Source organism: Colletotrichum truncatum, assembly GCF_014235925.2.
Source record: "Colletotrichum truncatum strain CMES1059 chromosome Unknown Contig_0001, whole genome shotgun sequence".
NCBI classification, from domain to species: Eukaryota; Fungi; Ascomycota; class Sordariomycetes; order Glomerellales; family Glomerellaceae; genus Colletotrichum; species Colletotrichum truncatum.
This window is the reverse complement of record NW_027222398.1, coordinates 421,655-446,079: the sequence shown is the minus strand read 5'-3', so window position 1 is coordinate 446,079 and position 24,425 is coordinate 421,655. Positions and strand designations below refer to the sequence as shown.

The following is a 24,425-nucleotide window of genomic DNA, read 5'->3' as shown; positions in this document are numbered from 1 at the left end:
ATGCCCTCGGAACCACAACGGCAGTGGCACCAGCAGTAAATCAAGTCAGTCCGGTTATTATATAGTCTCTCCCGGTTTACATGTAACTGGTCGATTCTCACAGAATACATCACAAAACTAAGTAAATAATAGATACTGGGATGATAATTTCTGCAGTTCATCAAAGATCGCGTGAACTGACAACCTCAAATGTGCTTACCGCATGACCCTTCATGCTTACTTGTTAAGTCATACAGTATGTATTGTCCCTTAAGCTTCCATAAGTTTGAAAGACTAAGGTGAGTATCAAAGCTGACAGAGTATCAACCGAGGGTTTGCAACTACATTTTGGACACACAACCACATTAGCAAGGGAATGGCCAGAGGCGGCATAAAGAACCCGGATTGGGATTAAACTTGGTTACAGCTTGCAGTTTATTTTTCAGTCAATCTTCCCGCTCTAGTGACTACTGGCACAGTGCTTTCACGCATTTCAGGTGGTCTTGTTATTGTGTTGTAATTCCTCGAAGATCGATGTTGCGTAATGAAACTAGCAACGGAATCGTAAGATCGGATTGTTTATTCATTTACTTGTCATTCAAAATCAAACAGAAACACAGATCTCTACTCCAGAAAAAGAGTCTGCTCTGCCTAAAAACCTTCACTTCCTTGCTCGCCTTTCCATCTTATGCGAAGAAAAGGTATCTCCCAAAGCACTAATCAGAGAGTCATCAAACAAAATTCAAATGTAACCAACCTGTACAATCCAAAACTCCTCCCATTTAAGAGGTAGTAAATCATATAACCTCGCGTGATAACTTTCTCTTGGAGTTTCTGAGTTTTTGTGACCGTGAGGTTACACTTTCAGTTGTTCGTTTCTATAAGCCATCACCCAGCCATAGAGAAATACTTGTTTCTGCAGCAGTAGCAGAGGTCGTAATTGACCTAATTAATTTATGCTGGTTTTAATTGTGGCGATATTGAGATGGTAGGTGCATCTAGAGCACTTTCCCATACGGCCATGGTCCTATACATTTTGCCTTGGAAGATACTAGACATCTTTCCATATTCGGCTGAATTCGAATCAAGGCAACTGCGGCAGAGGTCGTTCTCAGCTCTTTCCCATTCTCTGTTATAAAGCTGGGTCCTTCCGTTACCCCCTTCTTTCTCCTCTGTCTGTTGCCTTTTTGGTCTGCAGGTTTTTACTTTGCCCACCTGCCAGCTTCCCCGTGAAATTACTTACTTTTCTCACACTTCTCACCTTTTCCGATTCTTGTTTCCGTCTGCAAGTTTTTCTCTCCTTACTGTCAAAACTTCATCAACGCTGACTTACTCGATTAGACTTCACCTCTTCTGTCATCGCTTGACAGTCAAACTTCTAGCAAGACACCTGGTTGTATTTGTACCTCGCGTATTTACAACAAAATGTCTGCTTGGGGTACTGCGGACGATGCGTGGGGCACCAACGAGCGTGTCCCCGCTGACGATCCTTGGAATAATCCTCAGGGAGATGATGGAGATGATGACCGTGGCGCCTGCTTCAACTGCGGCCACACTGGGTACGTTACTTCTTACCTCTTTTTAGGTGTGTTTGTTCTTGGTTGACGCAAATCCACAGCCACAACAAGGCCGATTGTACTGAGCCCCCCAAGCCTTTCGGTGGCACTTGCAATACCTGTGGTTTGGAGGGCCACATGCGCCGAGACTGCCCGGACGCTCCCGCTATGGTCTGCCGAGTTTGCGGAGAGCCCGGTCATATGCGCAAGGACTGCCCCCAGAAGCCTGCTGAGCTTTGCCGTAACTGTCACGAAGAGGGTATGCTGCCACCTCCCCATAACCGGTTGTATTAGTTTTTATTTTTTTTTAACTATGGACAGGCCACGCTATTGTCGATTGCAAGAACCCTCGAAAGATTGACCTTAGCATGATCGAGGATATTGAAGCTGAGAAGGCCTGGAATGAGATTGTCGAAGCTGCCGCCGAGCGTGATGGCGTTCTGGCCAAGGAGGCCATCCAGAAGTACCTCAAGCACTACCCCAAGATGACCTACGTCGATCTTGAAGATGCTTTCCGTTGCCAGCAGATTGGTGTCTACCTCATTGCTACCGAGCGTGCTCTCGCTCCTACTCACACCAACATGGATCTCCACGGAAATCTAGAGAAGAGATACACCGTTCAGTGGCGCTTCTCTCCTAAACCTGAGCGCGCGCGTGAGAAGGCAACTTGGCCACCTACCCCCGAGGAGAACCGTGAACGTCTCCACGATGCTGGCGAGCCGGTCTCTCGTCTCATGCCGAAGTGCAACAACTGCGATGAGATTGGCCACACCGCCAAGGCCTGCACTCAGGAGGCCAATGAGAAGGCTCGTGTCACCATCACTTGCTTCAACTGTGGTCAGGAGGGCCATCGAGTTCGTGACTGTAAGATTCTCATTCCTCACCCAAAACTACATATCGCTGACTTCTCAAGGTCCTACTCCTCGTGTTGACAAGTTCGCTTGCAAGAACTGCGGCCAATCCGGCCACAAGGTTGCCGACTGTACTGAGCCCCGCAGTGCCGAAGGTGTTGAATGCAACAAGTGTCATGAGAGTACGTTAGATTGCTCATGCCAATTCAGTATCAATACTAACAGTGTTAGCGGGCCATTTCTCCCGTGACTGCCCCAACGGTGGTGGTGGTCGTGCTTGCCATAACTGCGGCCAAGAGGGTCATATTTCCAAGGAGTGCACCGAGCCTCGCAAGATCAAGTGCCGTAACTGTGACGAAGAGGGCCACACTTCTCGTGATTGTGAGAAGCCTGTTGACCGTATGTACTCCATATTTCATTAACTTCAGTATGCTAACATGTTACCAATAGCCACGCGCATCAAGTGCATGAACTGTGGGGAGATGGGCCACAAGAAGTATAAGTGCCCTAACGCCCCCAAGGAAGAAGAAGTTGACGACTTTGGTGCTTCCAATGATGGTGCCGTTGCCGATACTGGTGACGCCTGGGGTACCGGCGGCAATGACTCCACTAAGGAGGTTGGCGGCTGGTAAATGTTTCTTCTCCGGCTATGTCTCCATTGCTTTGATATTCTGCACTTGACTTCGAGGCTATAGTTTATCGTCGCTGCCCCAAGTGGTGACTAGGTCCTCGAGGAGAACGATTGATGAATGTTCATAGTCAGGACATACGATTATGGTGTCTTCAGGTAGATAGACAACCCATAGAGAAAGCAATGTCCATGACACAATTTGCTTCCGTGTCACCGTGACCAAGTCAATGGCAACAAAGTTGATAACTTCGCAAATTCGACGCCTTTGGACCAAGCAGGCTTTCTTCCCATATGATACAACTGAGACAGAGAGGTCTTGCATACAAACGCTGTCATATATGATAGTCTTTCCAAGGGAAATAAATGTCTTGAAATCCGGCCCCCCTTGAGTTGTTGCCGGGTTGGTAAACTCCACCCAACTTCACTTCAAATCCGAGTCGTACTAGTAACACAGGACTAAATCTCACCAGGCGTTACCAGGAGCCCTCGATCTTGCAATACTCAAGATAGAACGGAACAGAACCAACTTTACTCTCGAAAAACGGCTCAAAAAAAAAAAAAAAAGATTCCCTAGCTCATACCTCCTTCCCACAATGAAACCCTCGCTTTGGTCAAAACAACAACAGTACACCCCCATCGCCGTAGCCAAAGCGAAAATGTACACGCCATCGCACACAACATCCAAGACATCACGCCATACTATGCGGTTCCCCTCCCCCCGGGACGACAAAGCGCGCTTTCCTCAAGTTTCTAGATCTACACGGCGGCCGAAACGATAACGAACGGGTCGCGATCCGCTTCGACGCCACATGATCGTCATCAAAGGGGATCTGTAGGACGTGTGTATGAGTTTGCGCTGCGGACAGAACTCCCTGTCGAGACAGCGTCACCTGTTGGGCGAGGAGGACTCGGGGGGGGGGGGGGGGGGGGGGGCATCAGGCTAGAAAAGTCGGACACAGGGATTGCAGAAACTGCGAGAAACACCTGTCGGAATGCCACCAGGTCTTACTTTGGCTGTCAATGATGCAGGGGAAAAAAAAAAGGGAAAGACGATACGGCCCCGCTTGGCGCTTCGAGGACCCTGAATCAAGTTGTGCGCCAAGACGCAACGGTGTCCCGCCTGGTTTGGAATGCAGCTTGCGGTGCTAGGAGATTTCAAAAGTAACACAGCCGGTGGGTATAACGAACAAAGGTCAGGTTATCACGCACATACAAAATGGTCAATGGTGATTGAAATGTATTTATTCATGTTGGTTGCCTTTGCAACGAGTCCAAATATACTTCTGAACGAGGCTAAGCCTTTCTGTCCAGGTCCTCGAGATGTGGAAACCATTTCCATCCCCATGCCATTATCCAAGAAAAAGAATGCCTATGGCCACTGCCGGTCCATTCCCTAGGCTGTACAAGAACTGAACAAGATCCTCTTCCGCTCGTTGGGAAAGGTGGTATCAAAGCAATGGTGTAAAAGCAGCATGCAATGTAGAAAAGAAAACTAAACAAAGCTGTACAGGTTCGACTTATGCCGACTGAATCCGCCTCAGAGCCAACATGATTGTGGAATGACAGCAGATAATCTTTCATGTGATGGTGTAATAGAAAGGACAAGGGTACATGATTTGTTCATAGGCGAGAGTGAGATCATGACATTCATTCGTGTCGCGGCTCCGCGACGACCATGCTTCGGCGATCAGGCCATGCTAGACTTCTTTCGTCGGCTAAACATCTTGGAGAAGCCGCTACCGACGCTGCTGCTCTGGTGTTCGGCAGGGGAAGTAAACCGGGCAGAAGGCGCCTGTGGTGGCGGCTCGGCATTACGGAGGAATGATGCCAGGTCGTTGGTTCGGCTGGTGGACGAGACAGCATCCCTTGGCTCGAACTTCTTCATCGGTACGCGCCCGGCTGAGGACTGCATTGGGGGCCGATTAGCGGCGGCGTCAACGCCCCCATATTTATCTTGGCCCGAAGACATGTTAACCTGGATGGGAACGTGGCCTTGAGCACCACCAGCACGACTGTTCAAGGAACGGCTGTCGACCTTGGCCGGCTTGGCACTGTTCAATCCAGCGTTGCTGTCCTTCCTCGAGAAACGTCCGATGAGGCTGGGGGCGCTAGCCTTTCTCTTGATATTCTGTGGAACCACAGGCTCAGCAGGCTCAGGAGGCGGCTGGTAGTTCTTGAGGAAGTCTGCCAAGCTCTCCTCCTTTTTAGGGGCAGGCCGGGCGGGTTGTGCGTACTCCTCCTCATCTTCGTCGCTCAAATCAATAGCGTATGGGTCGCGAACACGTCTCCTGGTACGCTTTGGCATCATGTCGTCCTCATCGTTTGCGCTAGGACGATTCTTCAGCAGCGCACTCTGAGAGTTAATCGATGACTGAACGGAGGGCATAGTGATATCCGTCACATTTGTCGATGCCTGGCTGTATCGAATGTCAGGCAGGCTCGCGTCAACCGCCTTGCCTCCGACGGCACCTGACATTTGGTCAGAGTCCATTGTTGTTCGGAACGGCGCGACGGTACGCGGGATGCGAGGGTTGCTCGTGCTGGGAGGCCCTCGCCGAATGAAATCGATAAGATCCGAGTTGTCTTCTCGTTTGTCCACAGCGGCATCGCGAGCTTGAAGGCGAGGGCGGTTGTTTGACGACGATATACGTCTCGAATCAAGGCTGCTCTTCACTGGTGGCGGGGGCGGGCCGCTCACATTTCGCAGCGGCGCCGGGCCGTTGTCGGCAGTCGGACCAGTAGACCGAATGAAATCGGCAAAATCATTCATAGACGTGTCGCGAGAAACGCGAGCGTCCCGGGCCATTGGGCCATTCGTTTTCGATCTGGTCAACGTAGTGCTAGGCGGAGCCTTTGGAACGTAACCTTTGGGCTTGGTATCAACAGGGTGGGAGTTTAGACCCGCTGCTCGGCTGACAGACACGGTTCTTCTAAGGTCAGCAGCGCCAGAAGCCGATCGGTTCCGTCCACCACTCATCACTGTCCGAGCATCTTCGCTCCGTCTCGACTTGGGACCCACGACTGGGCTTGCGCTGTGCGCCCGGTTTCCCTGATTTGTTGTTAGTGCTAGCGAGTAAAATGCCAATACGGCTGTGACTTACAATCATGTCACGCATGCTTTCCGGCGTAAGCGTGTACTGAATGGTCTCGTCGCTTTGGATGAGCTCTTCAAAGTTTCGAGCGAGATTATCGGCACGAGGCGCCTTGCCATCTTCAGATGTCCGCACCGCCCTGATCTTGCTAGTGATTGATGAGCCGGATGAACCTGATGTGCGGACTTGTCGAGGACGCTCAAGGGAATCACGGCCAGCAGCAGACCGCTCGACCGACAACACACCAATGCTGGCGGAAGGTGAGTGCATGCTTTGCCCAGGCCGGCCTGCGCTGCGGTCAGGGAGGGTTGGCGTGACATGCGATCGGTTGAGTGGTGAGGGCACACGCTCTTCAGCAGTGCCATTAGTGCCGCTAAGAACGGTGACCTTGGTTGCAGATTGACTATGTTGGTGGCGGGGCGAAGTTTGCTGTCGGGTTGGGGCCAAGATTGCCTGCGAGGACCTGATTTCAGGAGTTACAGCCTTGGGGGGCGGAGTCGACGCAGTTGTGGCCGACTTTCCCTTGTCTTCATGAGTGGCGCGAGCGTGCGCATCTTCTTCGGCTTCCGATATGGACTCACTGGTGTTCTGCCTACGAGATAATTTCTCTACGGGAGACCGGGTGCGAGGCGTGGAGGTGGCCGAGCGAATGATGGTTTCGATTTCTACTGGTTTTGGCTTTGGCTTTTCTTCGATGGTTGGCGGAGCAGGACGGGAAAGACTGCTTGCGCGAGACAAAGTGGCCTGCTGGGACCGATCGGCAGGTTCGACCGAGGGTGTTCTCGAACCTGGGCTTCTCGGACCACGCACTTCGATGACGCGAGCAGATGGCGTTCTCTTAAGCCCGTTCGGCGCGACCACAACAGCCGTTCCAGACTCAGACATGCTGGGTGAGCTAGGTGAACTCCGGCCAGCAATTGACACTCTGCTAGATGTGCAAATTTCTGCCTCCTCAGTGAGATCGATCTCACCAACATCTTCTTCCGCGGGCTCTGGGTCGGCCTGCACCGCTGTCACCTTAGCAGCAGAGACAGCCCCTGCCACAACAGCTGTCGCCGCCGCTGTCGCAGCGGCGGGGGCCACATATCGCGAAACACGATTCGGGTTCCGGGGTTTATGCTCGGGGGCTTGTTCGGCCAGCGGCTCAGACTTCGCCTTCTCATCATCCTTTGCCGGCCCGACTGGCTCGGTCTTCTCCGGCGTTTCGTCGGCGAGTTTAGTGTCAACAGGTAAATCTTCTGTAGAAATCTCCTTCTCAGCGGAGTCCTCGGTGCTGGCCTCCTGGTCATCCAGTTTGGTAGGAATCGCTTCAATCTTGGCACGTTTGAGAGCCGGCGAGGTGTATGGTGAAGGCGACGGGGTGGGTAACGAGTTCGCGCGCTTGCGACTGGAGGGGCCGGTTGGGGTGTGAGGTTGAGACATTGTAGGGGTGGGCAGGTCATTGCTGGGTTGAGATGTGAAGATCATCAGACTCTTCGGCCGTTGCGTCGCAGGCTCTGGTTCCTCGCTGTCCGAGTCTTCCTCATCGCTGTAAGAAGCAAGACCAGGCACCTCAATTTCATCGATGTCACGATCACTAATTGGCAGGGCAATGGCGGATGCCTTGATGTACTCCTCAACGCGATCGACTTCAGATTCTTCGGTGGGCGTTTCCTGGATTCCGAGGCTGTTGGTTGTTGAGACGTTCTCACTGTTCCGCCTAAAGTGCTCAGAAGGTTTGCGTGAAAACGGACGCCCGTCGAGGGTCGGAGAGCGAATCCTCTTCTTCCAAGCCCGCCACAATCTACCCAGGGTCCTGTCGAGAGCAACCCGTTCCATATCCAGCTCTTCAACGACGATTCTGTCGGCGACTTCGGGTTTAGTCTTGGAACCATCCTTGGGCTCCTTCTCGAATTTCGATCGGAGTCGATGGTATGCTGCTTGGCCTGCAATAACCAAGGCTTGTTCGCCCATGTACTCGAGAATTGAAGTCAAGAAGATGGCGACCGCTGGCGAAATAACCTCGGGCCCACGCTCGTCGGCGGCGGGCTTAAGGTTCTCTTGTTCCATGTAGTAGTCCTCGTCCTCCTCTTCCATGTCGCCAAGCGAGGAGTAGACCATGCATCTCAATCGGGTCCGCTTCCAGACAAGTTCCAGGTCCCAGTCCTTAGAAGATGTGTCTGTGCCTTGCGACTGGACGAAATCATCCTCGTCTCCGGCACCCAAGTACTCCCTCAATTCCTCATCGGCCTGGTTGATAGCGTCCTTTGCAAGTTTCGGCTTCAGAACTTCGGATACGGCTGGCCTTAAGGCGGATAAGGTTGTAGCGCGAGATGCAGACAAGAAGTTGAAGAGAAGCTGGTCAAGAAAGCTGTTCACCAACTGCAACGCAGCAGGAGAGACCAGCGCAGTCTCTCCTGCCGGCTCGACTCCATGCTGATCGTACCAAGTGTCGGCATGAGTGTCGTGGTCGTTTGTAACGATTTGAGAAGCGGCCGAGGCAGCAATAAAGGCGGCCTCGGGTGTGACGGTGAGGGGAGGTGTCATGAGGCCGACACTCATGACGGTGGAGGGGCGGTCGCTCGATATACTCTGAGTACGCGACCTCGTTTGAAATTGAGGTGATGGTAAAGCGGAGGGCGACCTCGACGCGGTGATCGAGTCGGCATTTGTGGTGGCCATGTTTGGCAATTGGTTGGATCTATAAGTTGCGACAACCAGCAGCAGAACAGGTCCCCCGGGGCCCCGTGAGACCACAGGAGATTAGGTTGAGGCGACGCGAAGGAGGACGATGAGCGTTGTCTCGCAAACGAATCGTCCTTGTCGTAACAGGGGTAACGGCTGGCTGAGGCAGTGTTGGCAGAGTGTTTGCGAATATTACAGAATTGCTTATGTGGGAGGAAAGGCTGGGGCGGATGGCGGATGGCTGCGTGATGCTAGTTGTTAGCGGATCTTTTGTTATTAATCGAGCAAGCGGCAACGATTGCAGAGCTGAAACACCTGGTCCAGGGCCGCATGGCAGTGAAGGACTTGTGTGTGATCCACTCGGGGGGGGCCAAGGCAGAAGAATCATGCGTGGTGGTAGCAAGCCTCGTAGAGCAAGAGCCACTGCGGGGAGAATTTGAGCTAGAAAGTGGGATGGTGAAGGGGCGGAAATGGCTGAATGTAGGCGCAAGAAAGACGATCCATCCCAAAGTGAGAGTGAGAGTGCGTGATAGGTAGGTCAAAAGTCTGGTTGCGGTCCGGGAGGCGAGCGAGCCATGGCTTTGGCGAGTACGGGACAACGAACGGGTAACGGAGTGTCGAGTGCGGACGAGCGAACATGGGTGGGAGGTCGACTTTGGGAGGCAGCACGGTAACAGCTTCTGCCGATCACACTCTCTTTTGCTGGCTGGGAGACGACGGCGAGTCGCGACTGGGGTGGTTGGGGCGGAGATGAAGACAAAATAGACTCGCAGCAGCAGCAGCAGCAAACGTACGTACCTTAATGATTGTAATGATGGGTCGAAGAAAGCAGTGTTGTCGATATATAGGCACAGGCGAGAAGCAAACGAAACGAGGCGCCGTACGAGGTCGGATGGCAGTAGTATATGTGGTGATGGTGATACAGAACTGAAATAACGTGAGCGAGAGGTGTTTGATTGGCGGCCAGCGTACACTATCCAGACCAGGATGTGTTGTTTGTGAAGAGAGAAGAAGAGGAAGAAGAAGAAGAAGAAAAGCTGCGGAATACGGAGCTAAGAGATTGAAACGAGAAGGAAGGAGATCCAAGGTGTGAGAATGAGCGAGCGAGCGAGGCAGGCAAGGTAGGTAAGAGCAAAGTAGAGCAAAGCAAAGCAGAGGAGCTCACAAGAAAAAAAGATGCTGATGCGCAGGCGCAGGCGCAGGAGCCATCAAAAGACCACAAAAAAAAGCCAAAGAAAGTGGACAAGGAGTCGTCGAGAAAGAAGCCCGGCAGCGGCCAAGACGAAACGGGAAGTCTTGGTGGCTAGTGTCAAAGGTATTTGCCAGGACGGCGCCGGCTTCGAGTTGGTGGTGTTAGTGCAGGTGAGGTGACATAGGGACATGGGGACATGGGAACATAGGGACCAGCTACTAGTACTACCAAGAACTGCAAGACCAAGGACTAAAGGGCGGGAGTTGGAAGTACTTTGCCCTGCTAGCCTTCCAGGATAGGCCTACTGTGGTTCCGTCCCTGGAGCATGTGTGGGTGTGGATGGGTGTGGAAGGGTGTGGTGCATCGAGAAGGATATCCACCATTCAGGTACCAGCCCGATGTAGGCAGTACTTGCATGCATATGGAGCGACATGTGGTATGCGAAGTCTAGGGGACGAAGCGAGAGGTTTTGGAAGGGGATTGTCTGCATTCGGCCGAGGATTGGAATGGTGGGGCAGACGGATACCCAAGCAGCACCAAAGCACAAGAATGCCCTTTTTTTTTTTTTTTTTTTCTGAGAACAATGGAAAATGCCAGTTCTCAGCCAACACGGTTGACGGTGACGGTACGGAGTATGGGGAGGCGGGAGGCGAGGTACGTATCGCTCGCTCCAGACCGGGGAAAGGGAGCACGAGAGCGCCTTCACAACATGTCTCTGCGTAGTGTGATGCAGGCTGTGTTATCCGTAAGAAGGGACCAGCACAGCACATACAATAAAGAGAATGAACGGGCCAGAACCCCGGAGTCAAGCGTGTATTCCGTGCCCGTGTTCTCCAGCAAATGGTGGGATGGTTTTGGTAACTGTCGTGCCATTGCCCACAGTTATGCCCTTGCAGTGTGGAGGAAAAGGTTCAGGATCACTAGAAGCGGACAGAGAAGGAAAAAAAAAAAAAAAAAGAGGACCCAGGTGGTGCTCCTATGCTCGCTCTCCTCGCTGGCTCTGGCTCTGGCTCTGGCTCTGGTCGTGGGTTTCTCGTCTCTATCTTCGTTTCTTTCCCCTGTATTGGCGGATAGCATAGTCCCTAGCAGTCGACAGAAACTTGCGAGTTGGCCTAACGAGATGGGGGTTCATTCACGTGTAGACCCCAGGTCCTTGTCATAGCCACCATGGCCCCCTCGAAGCGACCCCCTTTTCTGATGTGCGTGGTAGATGAGGATGGATCAATGACCCGTTGACGACGAAACAACGGCTTCCAGGCGGGTATCGAGGTTTCTGTCTCGCAATGCTGCGAGATGCAATGCCAGATGGCGGCTGCTACACCACAGTTACTGGGTTCGCCTGTACGCAAAACATGCTCGCTTTTGTTTTTCCCCTTGTCCGACGCCATCCATCCATAGCCATCACATCACAACTGCCATTGCTGTTTAGTCTTTCCTTGCCTAGCGTACCCATGGCGCAATGGGAAAAGAGAATAATATGGGAAAAGTCTCCGACAAGTAGAAGCCGGACGAATCGGCAGAAAAGTGACCTCACATCGTCTGGTTCGTTGTGGCTAGAATGCAGATGCAAGGTTGCAAACAGAGTGGATTTGTGGTTAATTAGACGTGCAGGGGCCCTGGTCTCAACCCCTACTCTACTGTGCAGTAGCTGGTCTTGACCTCCCACCAACCCTGTCCGCCATCATCACCCTCCGTCTTCTGTGTAAACCGTCTGGGAGGGAAGCATCTCTGGGGGACGGTGTCGGTAGGGGCATGGTGTAGAAGGTTAAAAAAAGGGAAAGAAAAAAAAAAAGTTCGGAGATGAAGCCGGCCAAAGAGTCCCAGGGCAATCCAATAGTCCGATCGAGTTATGGTCCGTTATAGGTACAGCTTCCATATCCATTGAAACGGGTCGTCTTACAACACCTTGAAAGACGTTGGCAGGTAGTATTGGGGGTCACTGCCAGACGAGAGCGGATTTCCATGTTCCAAGGAGGAAAGCACCCATGCCATGATGCCCACTTCCACTTCCAGTGCCATTTCCATTTCCCACATGCGACACATCTTGGCAGAACACTGTACTCCATACGTAGTGCGAATGAACAAGCATGGTGATTCCTTCCACCAAGACACTTGTCCCCACCATTTTGTTTGCAACAAAGAGCAGGAGCTATCGTTGCCAATTCTCAACCAGAAACCAAACACATTGCCAACTATGGATTTTGGCTGTTATGGCCAAAGAGATATGCAAGGTTCCCTTTCTGGCTTATCTCCGATACAGGAGTCCTTCAGTTTACCTACCCTACCGAATGGCAATTACTCTACCAACGTCCCGAGACACTATTTGGGTCGAACAGCTTGGATGTCACAATGGCGCGTGCCAGCTGGCCTGGGCTCTTTTAGTTTCCGTCTGCCTACTCTTCCCTTCACTAATATCGTGCCACATTATGGACTGACTCGTTTCTTTTTTTTTCATTTTAGGCCTGAATACTGCAGAAGGAAGATGAAGTTCCTTTTTCTTTCGTTTTTTCCAACTTTTTTTTCCATTGTCGTACCTAGCTATCTACGCCCGCCGCTCATCTATGCTAGGAAAAAGAAATCATCATCAAATGTTGAGGTGACCGCATATCCGCTCACAGCCGTTCTTGGCTCTGCAATGTTGGTCTTCCCTCATACTAAGAGTAAGACAGTCTAGAAACGGCCCAACTGTCGCCGTCGTCGTTTGTGCCAGTTGCTCCAGGTGCACGGCATCAACTCATACGTTGCAACCGTCACATCGTCTTGCAGCCTGCGACACCCCCCCTTTTTGCTCCTGAGATATGCTCCTGCAGCTACTAGAAGAAGCTTCTTCGGTTAAACCCTCGTCTTTTCCAGGAATCTATGGCCGTCTGGTACCAGAACTCGGGGTTTGGTTCACATTGAGCCTGCGAATGCCGCGCTTGTTGGGAGCAGCCCCGCCTTCCTGCATTCATCCAGGAGACCTAGCGGAGCAACGAAACGAAACGAGCGGACAGGGCCGGTTTACAGCGCATTCCGAACGGGGACACGGTTCTCAGGCCTCTCCGTTAACATCAGTTGAAAGCCAAGACTGGCCAAGGTTGACGTCTCCCGCGACTGTCGCATCCGAGGACTCGGGGACCCATCTCTTGGAGCCGTTTCTCCACTTTCCGATGCCGTCGGTCTTCATACAGGAGCACACCACGAACGGGCACAAATGCTTTGACTTCCACTATGCCACGCCATCATGGGACGGATCTGCCTAGCAATAGAGTGCTATCAAAGCACCCGCGTCCGAGCATGTTCCCAACTTTGGGGACCGTCCAAGCATCAACAATTGGTGCACCAAAGTAGTATATCGCTTGCTGTCAGAATCTCTTAACTTTGACGGGCGCAACGTCGTCTTCTCGCACAGACTGGGCGCTCTGGAGATCCCCGATGCAGTCGTCAATCTGACTTTCCAACTGCTAAGACCCCTTACCGAACTGAGGGTGGCGGCGGGTCCTGAGCGATGATTCAGCATTGAGCACCTCCAGGCTCAGGCTGACGCAAGCTGCGAGACAAGAAGGTACACACAGATGCTCCAAAGACTCGAGGGATGGGATCCCCTCAGCCAGTCATAATGATGTAGAACGAGGTTCTGAGACTCTCCGTCACTAGGCTCTCCACCAACTGGAGCCGTAGCAATCAATCTGTTGGCGTTCGCGGCCCCAGAAATACCCACTGTGGGAGTTTAATCGAATGATCTGGCGGGGCTGATGAAGCGGCAGGTCGGGCCCCCAGACTCTTCAGAACGTCGCTGTTCATTTAACTTTGGAACGCTTACCACCAAAACCTCACCCCAACGAAATGACGATACGCTGCCTTAGCCGCAACACACGGGGCTGCCCTAATTGAATCCAAAGTAATTCAGGCATGGCTGGCTGATGTAGACTCTGCGGCTTTCCTGCCAACACCGGGCTGTCTTGGACTAAGCCACTAAGTAGCGCCCACTCTTGTTCTGGGTCAGTGAGGGAGCATGCGACCTCTTGCTATTCGACGATTCGTTCCACATATTCGCCCTCATCAACGACGGTGCCTTTCTATTTACATCAAAGATAGGCATTTACGTGGTCCAAGTGTCAGCGTTTGCGAGTCGATAGTTTATGAGAACTTCCCTTACACTGCTGCCGCCGCCACCTGAGAGACAGTGAGCGCCTCCCTGCCTTTTTCATCTCAAGCTCAGGTACCATTCGGTAGAATGGCATGGATAGATCCCTAGGCTTACACCTTCATATGGTATGACTGGTCGACTCATTCTGGTATGAAGTCTTTCTCTTTAGAGACACTCAAGTTCAGGCTCAGGCTGGCGGTTACGGCACTCTTGTGATACAATGCCATACTAGCACGTACCCTTATTCAATGATACTTAGGTCCGAGCTCGGTTTTCCCATTGTTCAATCTACTCGCAAACCTAGTATTGGCTTGCCCCGGCTCCCTTTCTGGCACATCGGCCACGCTTAAAGATCGAAATACTGGCGCCGTTGATACTTCTCCAGGACATCCCGTTCTTCTGCCAGGCCGCAGTCACACGCCGCAGATACAAAGTTGATTGGTATTCAATAGGGCTGGTTGTGCCACAAGCATCTTAACAGGACATTGTCAGCAAGCAATGAATATGCGAGGCGCGTTGTTGACTGTAAGTAATTTCTGCGCTGGGACCCTGAAGCCAGTGTCCTGTTGATAACCAACTGCAAATGACCTCAGTATGTTGTATAAATAAACGGCAGTTTCTCACTGCATTAGTATACATCAGCCCCGGCTTCATTGATACTTGGACATCTCTCACGTCGATCGTTAATCAGTTGAGCAAAGTGCTCTAGCACCGCTGAAATTGTGGGCATAAGAGCTACCTTTATCGACAAAATCTTACCTTAGGGAAATTATATGGAAGGCGAGAGTATGCATGACGGTTGGGAATGTTTGCTGCGGCGCATACAAACGTTGGCAAAAGCAAACACGCTTACATTTGCCCATCCATGATTCGGTTGACCCATGTCTCGTTCTACGCGCTGAGTTTAGACAATCAAACAATGATTCCTTTCATGCCGCTGCCTAGTAAGCACGCATCTTGGTTGTGGAATGTCTCGCGGCCACCGCGGATTTGCTGCCTTTCACTTTTGGTTTCGGTATGGCGCTGTTCCCTGCAAACGCCCTCAGTCCCCAACCCAAAGCGGCAGGATGATCCTGTGGAATTCTACAACGCCACGCTTCCATTTCTATGGCTGATCGATGAGAGACAGGGATTCCTTTCACTGCCACCTTATGTCGCGCGGCGTTCGATCTACCTTTCCGGCAGCGTTGTCCCGCATTCCAGAGCGCGCCCATGCGGCCCGGGTCCTCGTCCCGAAGCAAACGACAAAGAAATCAGAATTGAGGTCTTCCTGGCAGAATGATACCTGTCTTCTTGTTTGCAAAAGGCATTCCTAGCCCTTCTGGATACGACAGGTTGGCAAGCAAGGCGAGTGGCCTGTGTTCTTCTTAGAGAAATGCCATAATTTTTTTGATCTTATGGTCGAGAGATTACATTGCTATCAATAATATCGGAGCTCTGTAGTCACGGGCATCTTGGTCGTACCATAATGACACAGTTCCTTCGTTCAATTCGTCGGATACTTGAAAAGGACAGCTCTCTCACATTAGGGGCAAGCCAATCGTCCAATATAAGCCAATGCGGGACAGCAGAGGAGACAACATCACTTCAATCGTCAAGCTAGGAAATCAGTAGTGTGTAAAATTTGACGCTACGGAATGCTTGAGCACATTCGAAGCCCACATGCCGGGCGAATCTAAGGCATCGTCCATGAGAACATCCGCAGCCAAGCAGTGCACCCCTTGAACCGGAACTAGCTGCCCGGTCGCGTCCCAAGACGGACAGATTCCTCGACAAGCTAACCAGACATCGTGATACAAACGAGAGCCCTGACCATGGCAGCGATATGGATGGGGGCGAAAGACAGCATTCTGTTTATTCCGAGCTCTTAAGCCGTGCGCGGCCATCTTCTTTAGATTAACACGATACGCCGCATCTTATATTGGCCGAAACTCACTTGTCAATGGTGGGACCTTGGGCGCGTTTCCGGAGTCTCCCATCTGTCGTCTGTCTCGCTTGACTTCTCTGATCCTTCAGGATTGTCTTCTGTCCAAAAGCACGACTAATGCCTTCAATACTGATGGCTAAGGGCCTATGAGGCCCTCCAATTTGCACATTTGCATGGAGCCAGGCAAACTGCATCACTAGCTCGATCTCTGTCAGCAGCAGGAAAGCTACGCCACAAAGCAAACAATGCTTATCGGTTTTTGGCTTGCTGCACCCAGAAAAATGCAGCTTCGAGCCCAACATCCTGCCGGTTCTCCTCGATAGGAGGAGGCGCATGGAAGCGAGGTTGTTGGACTTTGCATGCATACACACGGCACGGTGGTAACATGCAGCGGGCAGGAGAGCAACAGCCCGCCCTCGTGTTCTAGCCCGATGTCTTACGCTGCCGCGCCATATCCCACACCGGCCAAAAAGAAGATCGAACCAGTCGACGAGTTCCTGCTTCAACACCACGCTAGACCGATGGCTGCAACAGGTACGCATGGCACGGCGTCGATTTTGGCTCGATTATCCGTTCCCTGAAACTGGGCGTTGTTCGTCCGCTGCCCTACTCATGGCGGTGGAACAGCATCGGTGATTTGAGCGGCTGCCCGTCGCAATGCATGCTGGCCTCCTGCAGTTGATTGGCCGCATAGTATATCGCTGTCGCACAGCATCACGGATGTTTGTTCTGGATGTGATCCTGTGTGTTTGTGTCTGCCCTAGGTCGTGTGCCTCCCCGATGCTTCTGTAGGATCACTTGTCATTACTCATTTCTCATGAATAGGTCTTCTGCTTGTGGTCATCCCCTGGGGAGAGAAAATATTCATCATTAGTGATTCTCGAAGGGTTCGCTGCGGAAACTTTGGTCCAAACGAGAGCCATCCCTTAGTCTAGCCGTGTTAGTATTATCCACCGCGGCACACCCATTGCGACACTGCGGCATGGCAACTCCTGGGGCTTGCGATCTAGAACCGGTATTCATTGCTGATGCCATGCAGTGCTCAATGTCTTGAACACCCCATCGTCGCCAATCTCACTTTGTGCCTTACTTGGTCTTGCATCTCGATTACCATCGACACGGTTACCCGGCTCTTCGGCCCGGGAGGCAGAGACTCTAGCCGGAGTCTCCAACGCCCTGCGCATCATCTCGCTAAGCAGCTTGAGCCTATCGTCGACCGCATGGTCACTTGCGAGCGTGGGCGATGCAGAGGGGGGGAGAACCTTTTGATGCCACTCACATCGGCGGCGGCAGGTGAGGCACTTGCCTGGTTTACGGAGCACACCTGAGGAGACGATGTCGGGGCATGGGCCGAGGCTGGCCTTGGGGCATTCCCAGATGACGTGAAATCCAGACCAGCAGCCGCAGGTTGTATGGTAGATGTTTTCTGCGGTACACATTTCTCGCTGGGCAACTCTGCTGGGGGGCTCGGCAGAACCTGAGTTAGTGGAAGACCAGGAGTGATTTTTTTGACCTGTTAAGGCGATAGGCGTGCGACGGGAGCGGCATTGAATGGGATCATATCTTTGGCGACGTGACGCATCTTCTGCGCTCAACTGGGTTCCGTTGCTCCTTTAGATAGGGGGGGGGAAAGCATTATAGGATGGAGACTGGGCGGCATACGTCTGTCTCATTGTAAGATGGGATGTCTTTGCTTGAGATCGTTCTCAGGCCGCACAAAAGACGAGCATTGCCATTGTCCCGGGACAAGGGATTCTTGGAGGAAGAATGAGTACAGAAACTGGCGGCCTGGAACAACAGCGGACAAATAACCAGAGGGTTGAAAGGACGTTCATGCTACTGCCTGCTTCATATCCGCGTGCTGAGTTCCTCTCCCTTTCTCAGAGTCTGAGTTGTTCTGTTAATGTCTGGCTGCTGAGCCGGTGTCAGATGCGCTGAGGTTTTTGTAACAGCTTATTGTATGTGCTGTTGGTCTGCTTTAGGGGTGTGTCCAAAACGTATCCCATACCCATAGAGATTGAGGCCCGTATCACGTCTTTGACTCAATCAATTTAGGGTAACTTTCATCTGCGGCAAGGCAATGATATTCATTTAAGCATGTCTCTAAGTCTTTGTTGGTCTCGCTCTCGTTTTATGATGTGTCTTTCCCCTTTCTCGACTTCAGTCTCTATCGTTCAGAGACAAAATCCCTTCATACTCCTCCACGGGAGATTAAAGATCCAACTTAGTCCACGAGTCTCGCCAGGTGAACGCCGTCATATAGCGGCATCAACCAGCTATCCAACCTCTCCTCGTCCCTGACCATCTTGTTGAACTCGCGCAGCTTGTCAACGTCCTCGGAACGCCAGTACGCAGCCCTCTGGCTCTTCTCGCGCTGCACCCACGGGTTACCGTCCGAGTCGTCCGCGACGATGCCCCTGCGGAGAACATTATCCGCAACGATCAGGCCACCTGCTCTCAGTAGCCTCTTACCTCCCGAAGTAGGGGAGGAGGACAAGATGGTGGAGAGGTAAGAAGGGTAGCCCGACTTCTGGGCATCGATGAAGATTAGGTCGTAGGGTTCCTCAGGTTGAAGGTTGGGGAGACTGGTAGACCGTGTCAGTAAAAGGGTACTAGCGGATAGGGATGGTAAAGGGATCACGTACGTCTCGAGTGCGTCACCGACGATAACGGACGCATTCTGAATACCGTTGGCGGCCCAGGCTTCCTGAGCTTGCTTTGCGTACTTTTCGTCGAACTCAAGGCCGGTGACGGTGCCATTGGGACCGACGGCGTGGGACCAGACCATACCGGAGTAGCCTACATAGACTCCGATTTCGAGGACTGAGAGGCATTAGTGATGAGCTTTGGTCAGGATGGGAGAGCAAATAAGCCCTGGGTTTAAGTTGAAGTCGCAAATAAAATATGGCTGCCGTTCCTCTCTATTGGGGTTCGACCCCAGCTTCTAACCACGGAAATGATCTCAGAACCTCAGCTCTCATGGCAAATCCAGTCGAAAATAATGCAAAATTCCAAGTAACACGAGAAAAGACCCCCAGGAACCCCCCGACTGACAATAACCGCAACGACACCAAAGTTTCATATCACTCACCTCTCTTGGCACCGATCAACTTGGCAAGCCAAATGTGGTTCTGGGCCTGGAAGTTGCTAATCATGAGCATCGACGTCTCGGGCTGCGTGGTGTCGATGTGGTCATGGTAGGCAACGATGTGCGCCGGTAGCGGCGTAGAGCTGTTCTCCGAGTAGGTCGTCACATTTTGTGAGACCTGCTCGTTGGGATACAGGACCGAGACTGACGTCTTCATATTGATGGACAGTTGTTGGCGAGAGCGAAGTAGAACCTCGGTTTGCTGAGTTGTTTTGACAATGGACGGAGGTGTTGGATTATCTTGGTTTGGAAGCTGAGTAATGATGAGTTTGGTCGTACTTAACCCAGAAGCAGGAACTAACTGATAAGAACCGGGTATGTGATTACCCGCTGGGAGACTTTCCAACACAGCAGATATGGAAGGAGTTGAGGAACAACTTTAAAAGATACGAGACTAGATACCTTCAAGAAATGGCCAAAATGTATGTTCCCAATGTGCTTTATATATATAAATTTTTGGCACGACAAGGCTGGCTAAAACCTCATCAGCTTCATACGTCGCCAGAAAACGGCGGGACATGGATGGACGTTGTCATACGCCCTCGTTCAACCGTCCTACCCCACTACCCTTCCCCGCCTCGGCGTGAGGTGCCGGTAAGGCGACATCGCTCACCCCGCCAAATCCCACCCTCATTGGAAGTCTCCGTGCTGCCGTCCTTGCTTCCCGGGCGTATTACAAAGACACGACACGATTCACAGCAAATGGCCCCTCCCCCCCCCCCTCCAAAACAAAAGAACATGTCGGCCGAAGATGGATGATGCTCGGCTCGGCGATTAGGTCCGACCCTTACAACTTCTGGGCCAGACAGTTCCATCTTTGCAAAGTATTACCCACCACACTTATCTAGTTGGGTATTAGGAGCCATTCGTGGAACTGGACACGCGAAACGGGATTTCCGAGTCATTGGCCGCGCGAGCCACTAACACTGGACTTCCTGCCCGGAAGCTAATCTTGCAGAGCGGCACAGGAAGTTGCGCAAACTATTTGCTTGCAGCCGCGGATACCAAACTTCGGATGCCGAAGATGGGACGGAGTAATGTGGTCTGCGTCGGTGGCTGTTGGAATGAGGAATTACGTGCTGGTGCTGGGACATTAGACTTGCCTGTTTCAGGCAGGAGGGGCAAGTGCGAACAGAGGTCGAAACGGATGACGAACCCAACGAAACAGATCGTCTACATGATCATCCCGCTTACAAAGATAATAATCACTTGTTACTGATGACATAAAAGTTTATGATGCTGAAAACTCGAGAGAGTCGTATTAAACGAGTTACCTAGTGTCTAGTCTCCCTCCCAGTGCTCCGCCAGTGGAGTTGACTACCTCTTTTATTATTCTCTCATTTCCTATCCAAAAACGGCAGGCAAATGTATAGTTGAGTCCGGCATAAAATAGGGAAAATGTGAAGATGGAGAGTCCGTCGATGGAAAGCTTAGCATTGGCTCTCTATGTTTACGCAGATTCCCATAAGAGAAGGCCTGTCCACGACGCAATGTAACGCTTAAAAGAAGGCGAACGCCATGACAAAGCCGGCCGCCAGGGTGAACGGCGCCTGAAGATTGTTGCCAGCTGCTGTGGTAACCCTGCTTGGTGTGCTGGGCGGCCGGGAAGATGGCTGTGTTGGAGGCTGAACCGGAGGTTGAGCTGAAGATTGAGCAGGAGGTCGGGCAGCGGACGGGGCAGAAGACTGGACCGGGGGCTGCGCGGGGGAGCGAGCAGAAGACTGAGCCGGGGGCTGCGCGGGGGAGCGAGCAGAAGATTGAGCCGGAGGCTGTGCGGCGGTTCTAGCGGAGGATTGCACCGGGGGCTGCACGGGAGGCTGGGCTGGAGCAGTAGACGGGCTAGCTCTGGTAACGGTGGTGTTCTGGAAGCGGTTCCTGGTGACGGTGGCGCACGGAGAGACAGAAGGCGGGACCGAAGCAGGCCTCCGTGAGGAGACAGAAACGGATCGGGACCGAGTAATTGCTGCAGTACCTGGGCACCTTGTAGTAACTGGGGGTCTAATGTAAGTCTGGGTGCTGGTACGAAGGCGGGTGCTCAGCGTCGGGCAGGGAGCAGTGCTGTTGTTACGCCTGGTCGAGGTGATTCTCGAAGAGGAGCCACAAGGAGTCGTAGCAGGCCTCTGCGTAGTTGAGCGTCTGGTAGATGTAGGGCAAGGCGTGGTCTGAGGCCTAGTGGACGTAGGGCACGGAGTAGTTTTCGGCTGAGTGGAAGTGCTGCAAGGTAGAGTCGTCCTCTGAGTGACGGTAACGGTTCCGCGCTGGGTCGGCGTGGTCATTCGCGAGGAAGACGTCACGATGCGCTGGGACGATGTGCTGATACGGGAAGAAGACGATACGATGCGTTGAGACGACGTGATAACACGCGAGGACGGCGTTGTGATGCGTGGAGACGACGTGACGACACGCGGACTGGACGTCATGATAGGCTGGATAGTTGTAACAACCTCGGTCGGGACCCTGGTCCAAGTGTTGCGGTCTGGGGGGATCACCGTAGGGTCACCCGGAGGACTCGGCCAGTCATGCACGGGCGGTATGAAAATGTTGTCGCCCGCGGTGCTCCGGGGAGCCGGGGGGCTCACCCAGCTGCCGGCGCGCCAAGGGGGGTTCTGGGCCTTGGCGAGTCCGGAGAGGATTCCGACGGCGGCGGCGGCAGAGGTCACCTTCATTTTGCCTGAGATGGTCTGCGAAGGGAAACGATTTGATCTGACGAAGCTACTGGAAACGATTGACTGAGCGAAAGGTTACCGCCTTCCTTACACTATAAGTGAGCGAGCGACTGGTGGATGGATGAGATGAATGGAAAAAGACCTTGGATTCTTACCTGCTCGTCTTATAAATCTGCCTTCCACTGACGCTGTCGCCTTGATGGTTTCTTGCCCGTGATGGTCTACATCTCGGCTGGCCTGTCGACTTATCCTGATACGGAGCTCAAAGTCGCAATGAAGGGCCTGAATCCGCATTTGGTAGCCAGAGACCAAAAGGTCCCAAGACTATTTGAAGCTTATGCAATAAGCTCCTGATTTTTGAGCCATCTTTGGTTGTGAGCTTCCCAAGTTCTATGGCTGCAGACCAAAGTTTCTGGCTTCAAGAAAGTACCCAGCTTGGATTGTACCGTACCCAATCGTATTATGTGGCTGTTGAGTGCCTTGTTGGACAATGTGCAGCCCCATCAGCGTTGGTGTCCTTAATAGGCGGCAAGTTCTGGTTTGGTTAAGCTTTCACAGACTGGTTTGACCCAGATCAACGTTCACGGCGGCGACGGACCCTAAATCAGTGCTTGAAAATTGATGAAAACGCTTGGGTACATGTAGCAGAATTCTGTCATGTTCAGTCCCTCGCCTGAATCCCCGTCAACTATTCGCTTTTTGAACTTGAACAAAATGTTTTCCTGCAAGGCTAGAGGGCCCCGTATCTCGTGTCGTGGTTTCTTCGACACGCGGGGTTTGTTGATCTCTGCAAGCCACCTCCTTATTTCGATTCGGAAACGCAAAAATTGGTGACCATGACACCTTGACGAGTTTCTCGACGCAGTCGAAATGTTGTCGTGTCTGTTGCTCCCACATGCCTGTGCTTTTTTTTTCCTGCGCTGTCCTCAACGCTTGAGCATGTGTGTCCCGTCCTGTTTTCGGAACGTGGTTCGCTATGTATGCCATCTTCCGACTCCAATCGTTTTTAGTTCGCGCGACAAATACACAACCCAGCCCCTAAACGCCGTCATGCCATGTAGCTCAATAGTCGGACTCGCCAGAGAAGAGGCCGACTCGCATCCGGTGGCTCTGTGTCTGATGTCAGCTTAGAATACCCTTGTGGCTAAAGGGTGAGAAGACACATACAAAAGGCAACTTAGGGATGACCACTCCCAACACGGCCAGGAAGTTGATGATGAAGTAGGCTAAATCGTAGTGGGTGTAGTGCGTGCTGAGGAGGAAGAGCACGATGGGGACGCTGAGCAAGAACTTCTTGGCAGGAGTGTATTGGTCGCCATTGTCGATCTGCTCCCACATGTTGAGGTTGTCAAAGGCACCGCCGTTGAATTCAAACGGCACGCCACGGACGTAGTGGAACATGAGGTAGGAACCGAACATGTAGGAAATGTTGGTCAGGGTCCATGATGTCTCTTGCGACACTCCAGGCATAATATCGTAAAAGATCTTTAAGCAGAGGATAAGGACGAAGTGGATGGTCCAGGCGCCTGATAATAGATTTGTTAGCTTTTTCCTCTCCCAATGGAGGCCTACACGACCCAAGACGGCAACAGAAGCTCCAGGCAGGGGTTTCTCTAACCTTTGGCATTGACCCAGTTCGCATTCAAGTTGGGCACGACAGCTTGGTCACTTATTTGCTCGAGAGTCTCGGGAGGCTCATAGTGGACCTGGAGAATGCTGCTGGATCTCCTTCTGCGGGCACCGGTATCCGCCATTGCTCTGTACGTTCCGCTGCCACGTCGCGGAGGATTTGTGGCCGCGTCGTACGAGACGGTGCGAGAAATGAGAATTGGGGAAGACAGTTTGGCGGTGTTGAGGGGGTATCGGGGGAACCGATGCTTATAACTGAAGAGGAAAGGACGAAGGAATTGCGTGTGGGCTGGTTGGATCGTCGTTATTCGTCCAGGCGATTCTGGATGCCAGTGGTTGGGGGTGGATGAGTTTTGCTGGCGGCCCCCTTGATGATGTCACGAGGAGGAGCGAGCAATTCGCGTCGACGGGAAGCAACAGATAATGGATGCTGCAGGTGGTTGTTGTGAAAGAATTGATGGAAGCGAGAGGAAAAGAAATGGTCGTCGAGACTGTCGAAGAGAGAGCGTTTGGGTTGTAAATGTTGGGGATGCCGTCGTCGTTATTGGCTACTTGGTAATGAGATGAAGGAGACACGGGACATTTCCATTAGATATTCATAGTCGAGGAACGGGGACAGGAGAGGAGACTGGACCCCGACACGGACACACAGGACAAGGGCAGAGCAAAGCAGCGAACACAGTCGACCCACTCTAACCCCCCCCCCGGCCAGGTCAGACAAGACCCGACGAGATTGGCCACTCTGGCCGACAGCTGGAGACCAGCACCAGCCAGCAGCCAGACCTAGTGTGTACTACTGCTAGTAAATGCGCAAAGCCAGCGAGCCCGCCCAGCCGACACGAAAAGCGGCCCCAGTCAGGGTCATTCAGGGGACCACCTAAATTTCAGTGGACTGTACACGGTGGTGTCCTGAGATTGGGGGGGTACAGTGCAGACACTGGCAGGAGCCGAGATGGAGGGG

General features: G+C 52.4%; 7 protein-coding genes across 7 annotated transcripts; 2 read left to right on the top strand and 5 right to left on the bottom strand.

Annotated features, from left to right (window-relative positions):
* Window positions 1–1,404: 1,404 nt before the first annotated feature.
* CTRU02_200114 (zinc knuckle transcription factor) lies at window positions 1,405–3,018 on the top strand (the record flags this gene model as incomplete). The annotated part of the gene is made up of 6 exons (XM_036723232.1): window positions 1,405–1,538; window positions 1,598–1,794; window positions 1,857–2,399; window positions 2,449–2,568; window positions 2,618–2,785; window positions 2,837–3,018. The coding sequence occupies 6 exons, from the start codon at window positions 1,405–1,407 to the stop codon at window positions 3,016–3,018; spliced, it is 1,344 nt and encodes a 447-aa protein (XP_036585021.1).
* Window positions 3,019–4,704: 1,686 nt separating this feature from the next.
* On the bottom strand, window positions 4,705–8,770 carry CTRU02_200113 (uncharacterized protein; the record flags this gene model as incomplete). Its single annotated transcript, XM_036723230.1, has 2 exons — window positions 4,705–6,066; window positions 6,119–8,770. The coding sequence occupies 2 exons, from the start codon at window positions 8,768–8,770 to the stop codon at window positions 4,705–4,707; spliced, it is 4,014 nt and encodes a 1,337-aa protein (XP_036585020.1).
* A 209-nt stretch (window positions 8,771–8,979) lies between these two features.
* Window positions 8,980–9,213, top strand: CTRU02_200112 (uncharacterized protein; the record flags this gene model as incomplete). Its single annotated transcript, XM_036723231.1, has 1 exon — window positions 8,980–9,213. The coding sequence occupies one exon, from the start codon at window positions 8,980–8,982 to the stop codon at window positions 9,211–9,213; it is 234 nt and encodes a 77-aa protein (XP_036585019.1).
* A 7,827-nt stretch (window positions 9,214–17,040) lies between these two features.
* On the bottom strand, window positions 17,041–17,460 carry CTRU02_200111 (uncharacterized protein; the record flags this gene model as incomplete). The annotated part of the gene is made up of 1 exon (XM_036723229.1): window positions 17,041–17,460. One exon carries the CDS (start codon window positions 17,458–17,460, stop codon window positions 17,041–17,043), a length of 420 nt encoding a protein of 139 aa, XP_036585018.1.
* A 785-nt stretch (window positions 17,461–18,245) lies between these two features.
* Window positions 18,246–19,326, bottom strand: CTRU02_200110 (o-methyltransferase; the record flags this gene model as incomplete). Its single annotated transcript, XM_036723228.1, has 3 exons — window positions 18,246–18,606; window positions 18,667–18,844; window positions 19,113–19,326. The coding sequence occupies 3 exons, from the start codon at window positions 19,324–19,326 to the stop codon at window positions 18,246–18,248; spliced, it is 753 nt and encodes a 250-aa protein (XP_036585017.1).
* Window positions 19,327–20,668: 1,342 nt separating this feature from the next.
* Window positions 20,669–21,835, bottom strand: CTRU02_200109 (uncharacterized protein; the record flags this gene model as incomplete). The annotated part of the gene is made up of 1 exon (XM_036723227.1): window positions 20,669–21,835. The coding sequence occupies one exon, from the start codon at window positions 21,833–21,835 to the stop codon at window positions 20,669–20,671; it is 1,167 nt and encodes a 388-aa protein (XP_036585016.1).
* A 1,062-nt stretch (window positions 21,836–22,897) lies between these two features.
* CTRU02_200108 (protein orm1) lies at window positions 22,898–23,589 on the bottom strand (the record flags this gene model as incomplete). Its single annotated transcript, XM_036723226.1, has 3 exons — window positions 22,898–22,945; window positions 23,003–23,361; window positions 23,454–23,589. The coding sequence occupies 3 exons, from the start codon at window positions 23,587–23,589 to the stop codon at window positions 22,898–22,900; spliced, it is 543 nt and encodes a 180-aa protein (XP_036585015.1).
* Between the last annotated feature and the right edge of the window lie 836 nt (window positions 23,590–24,425).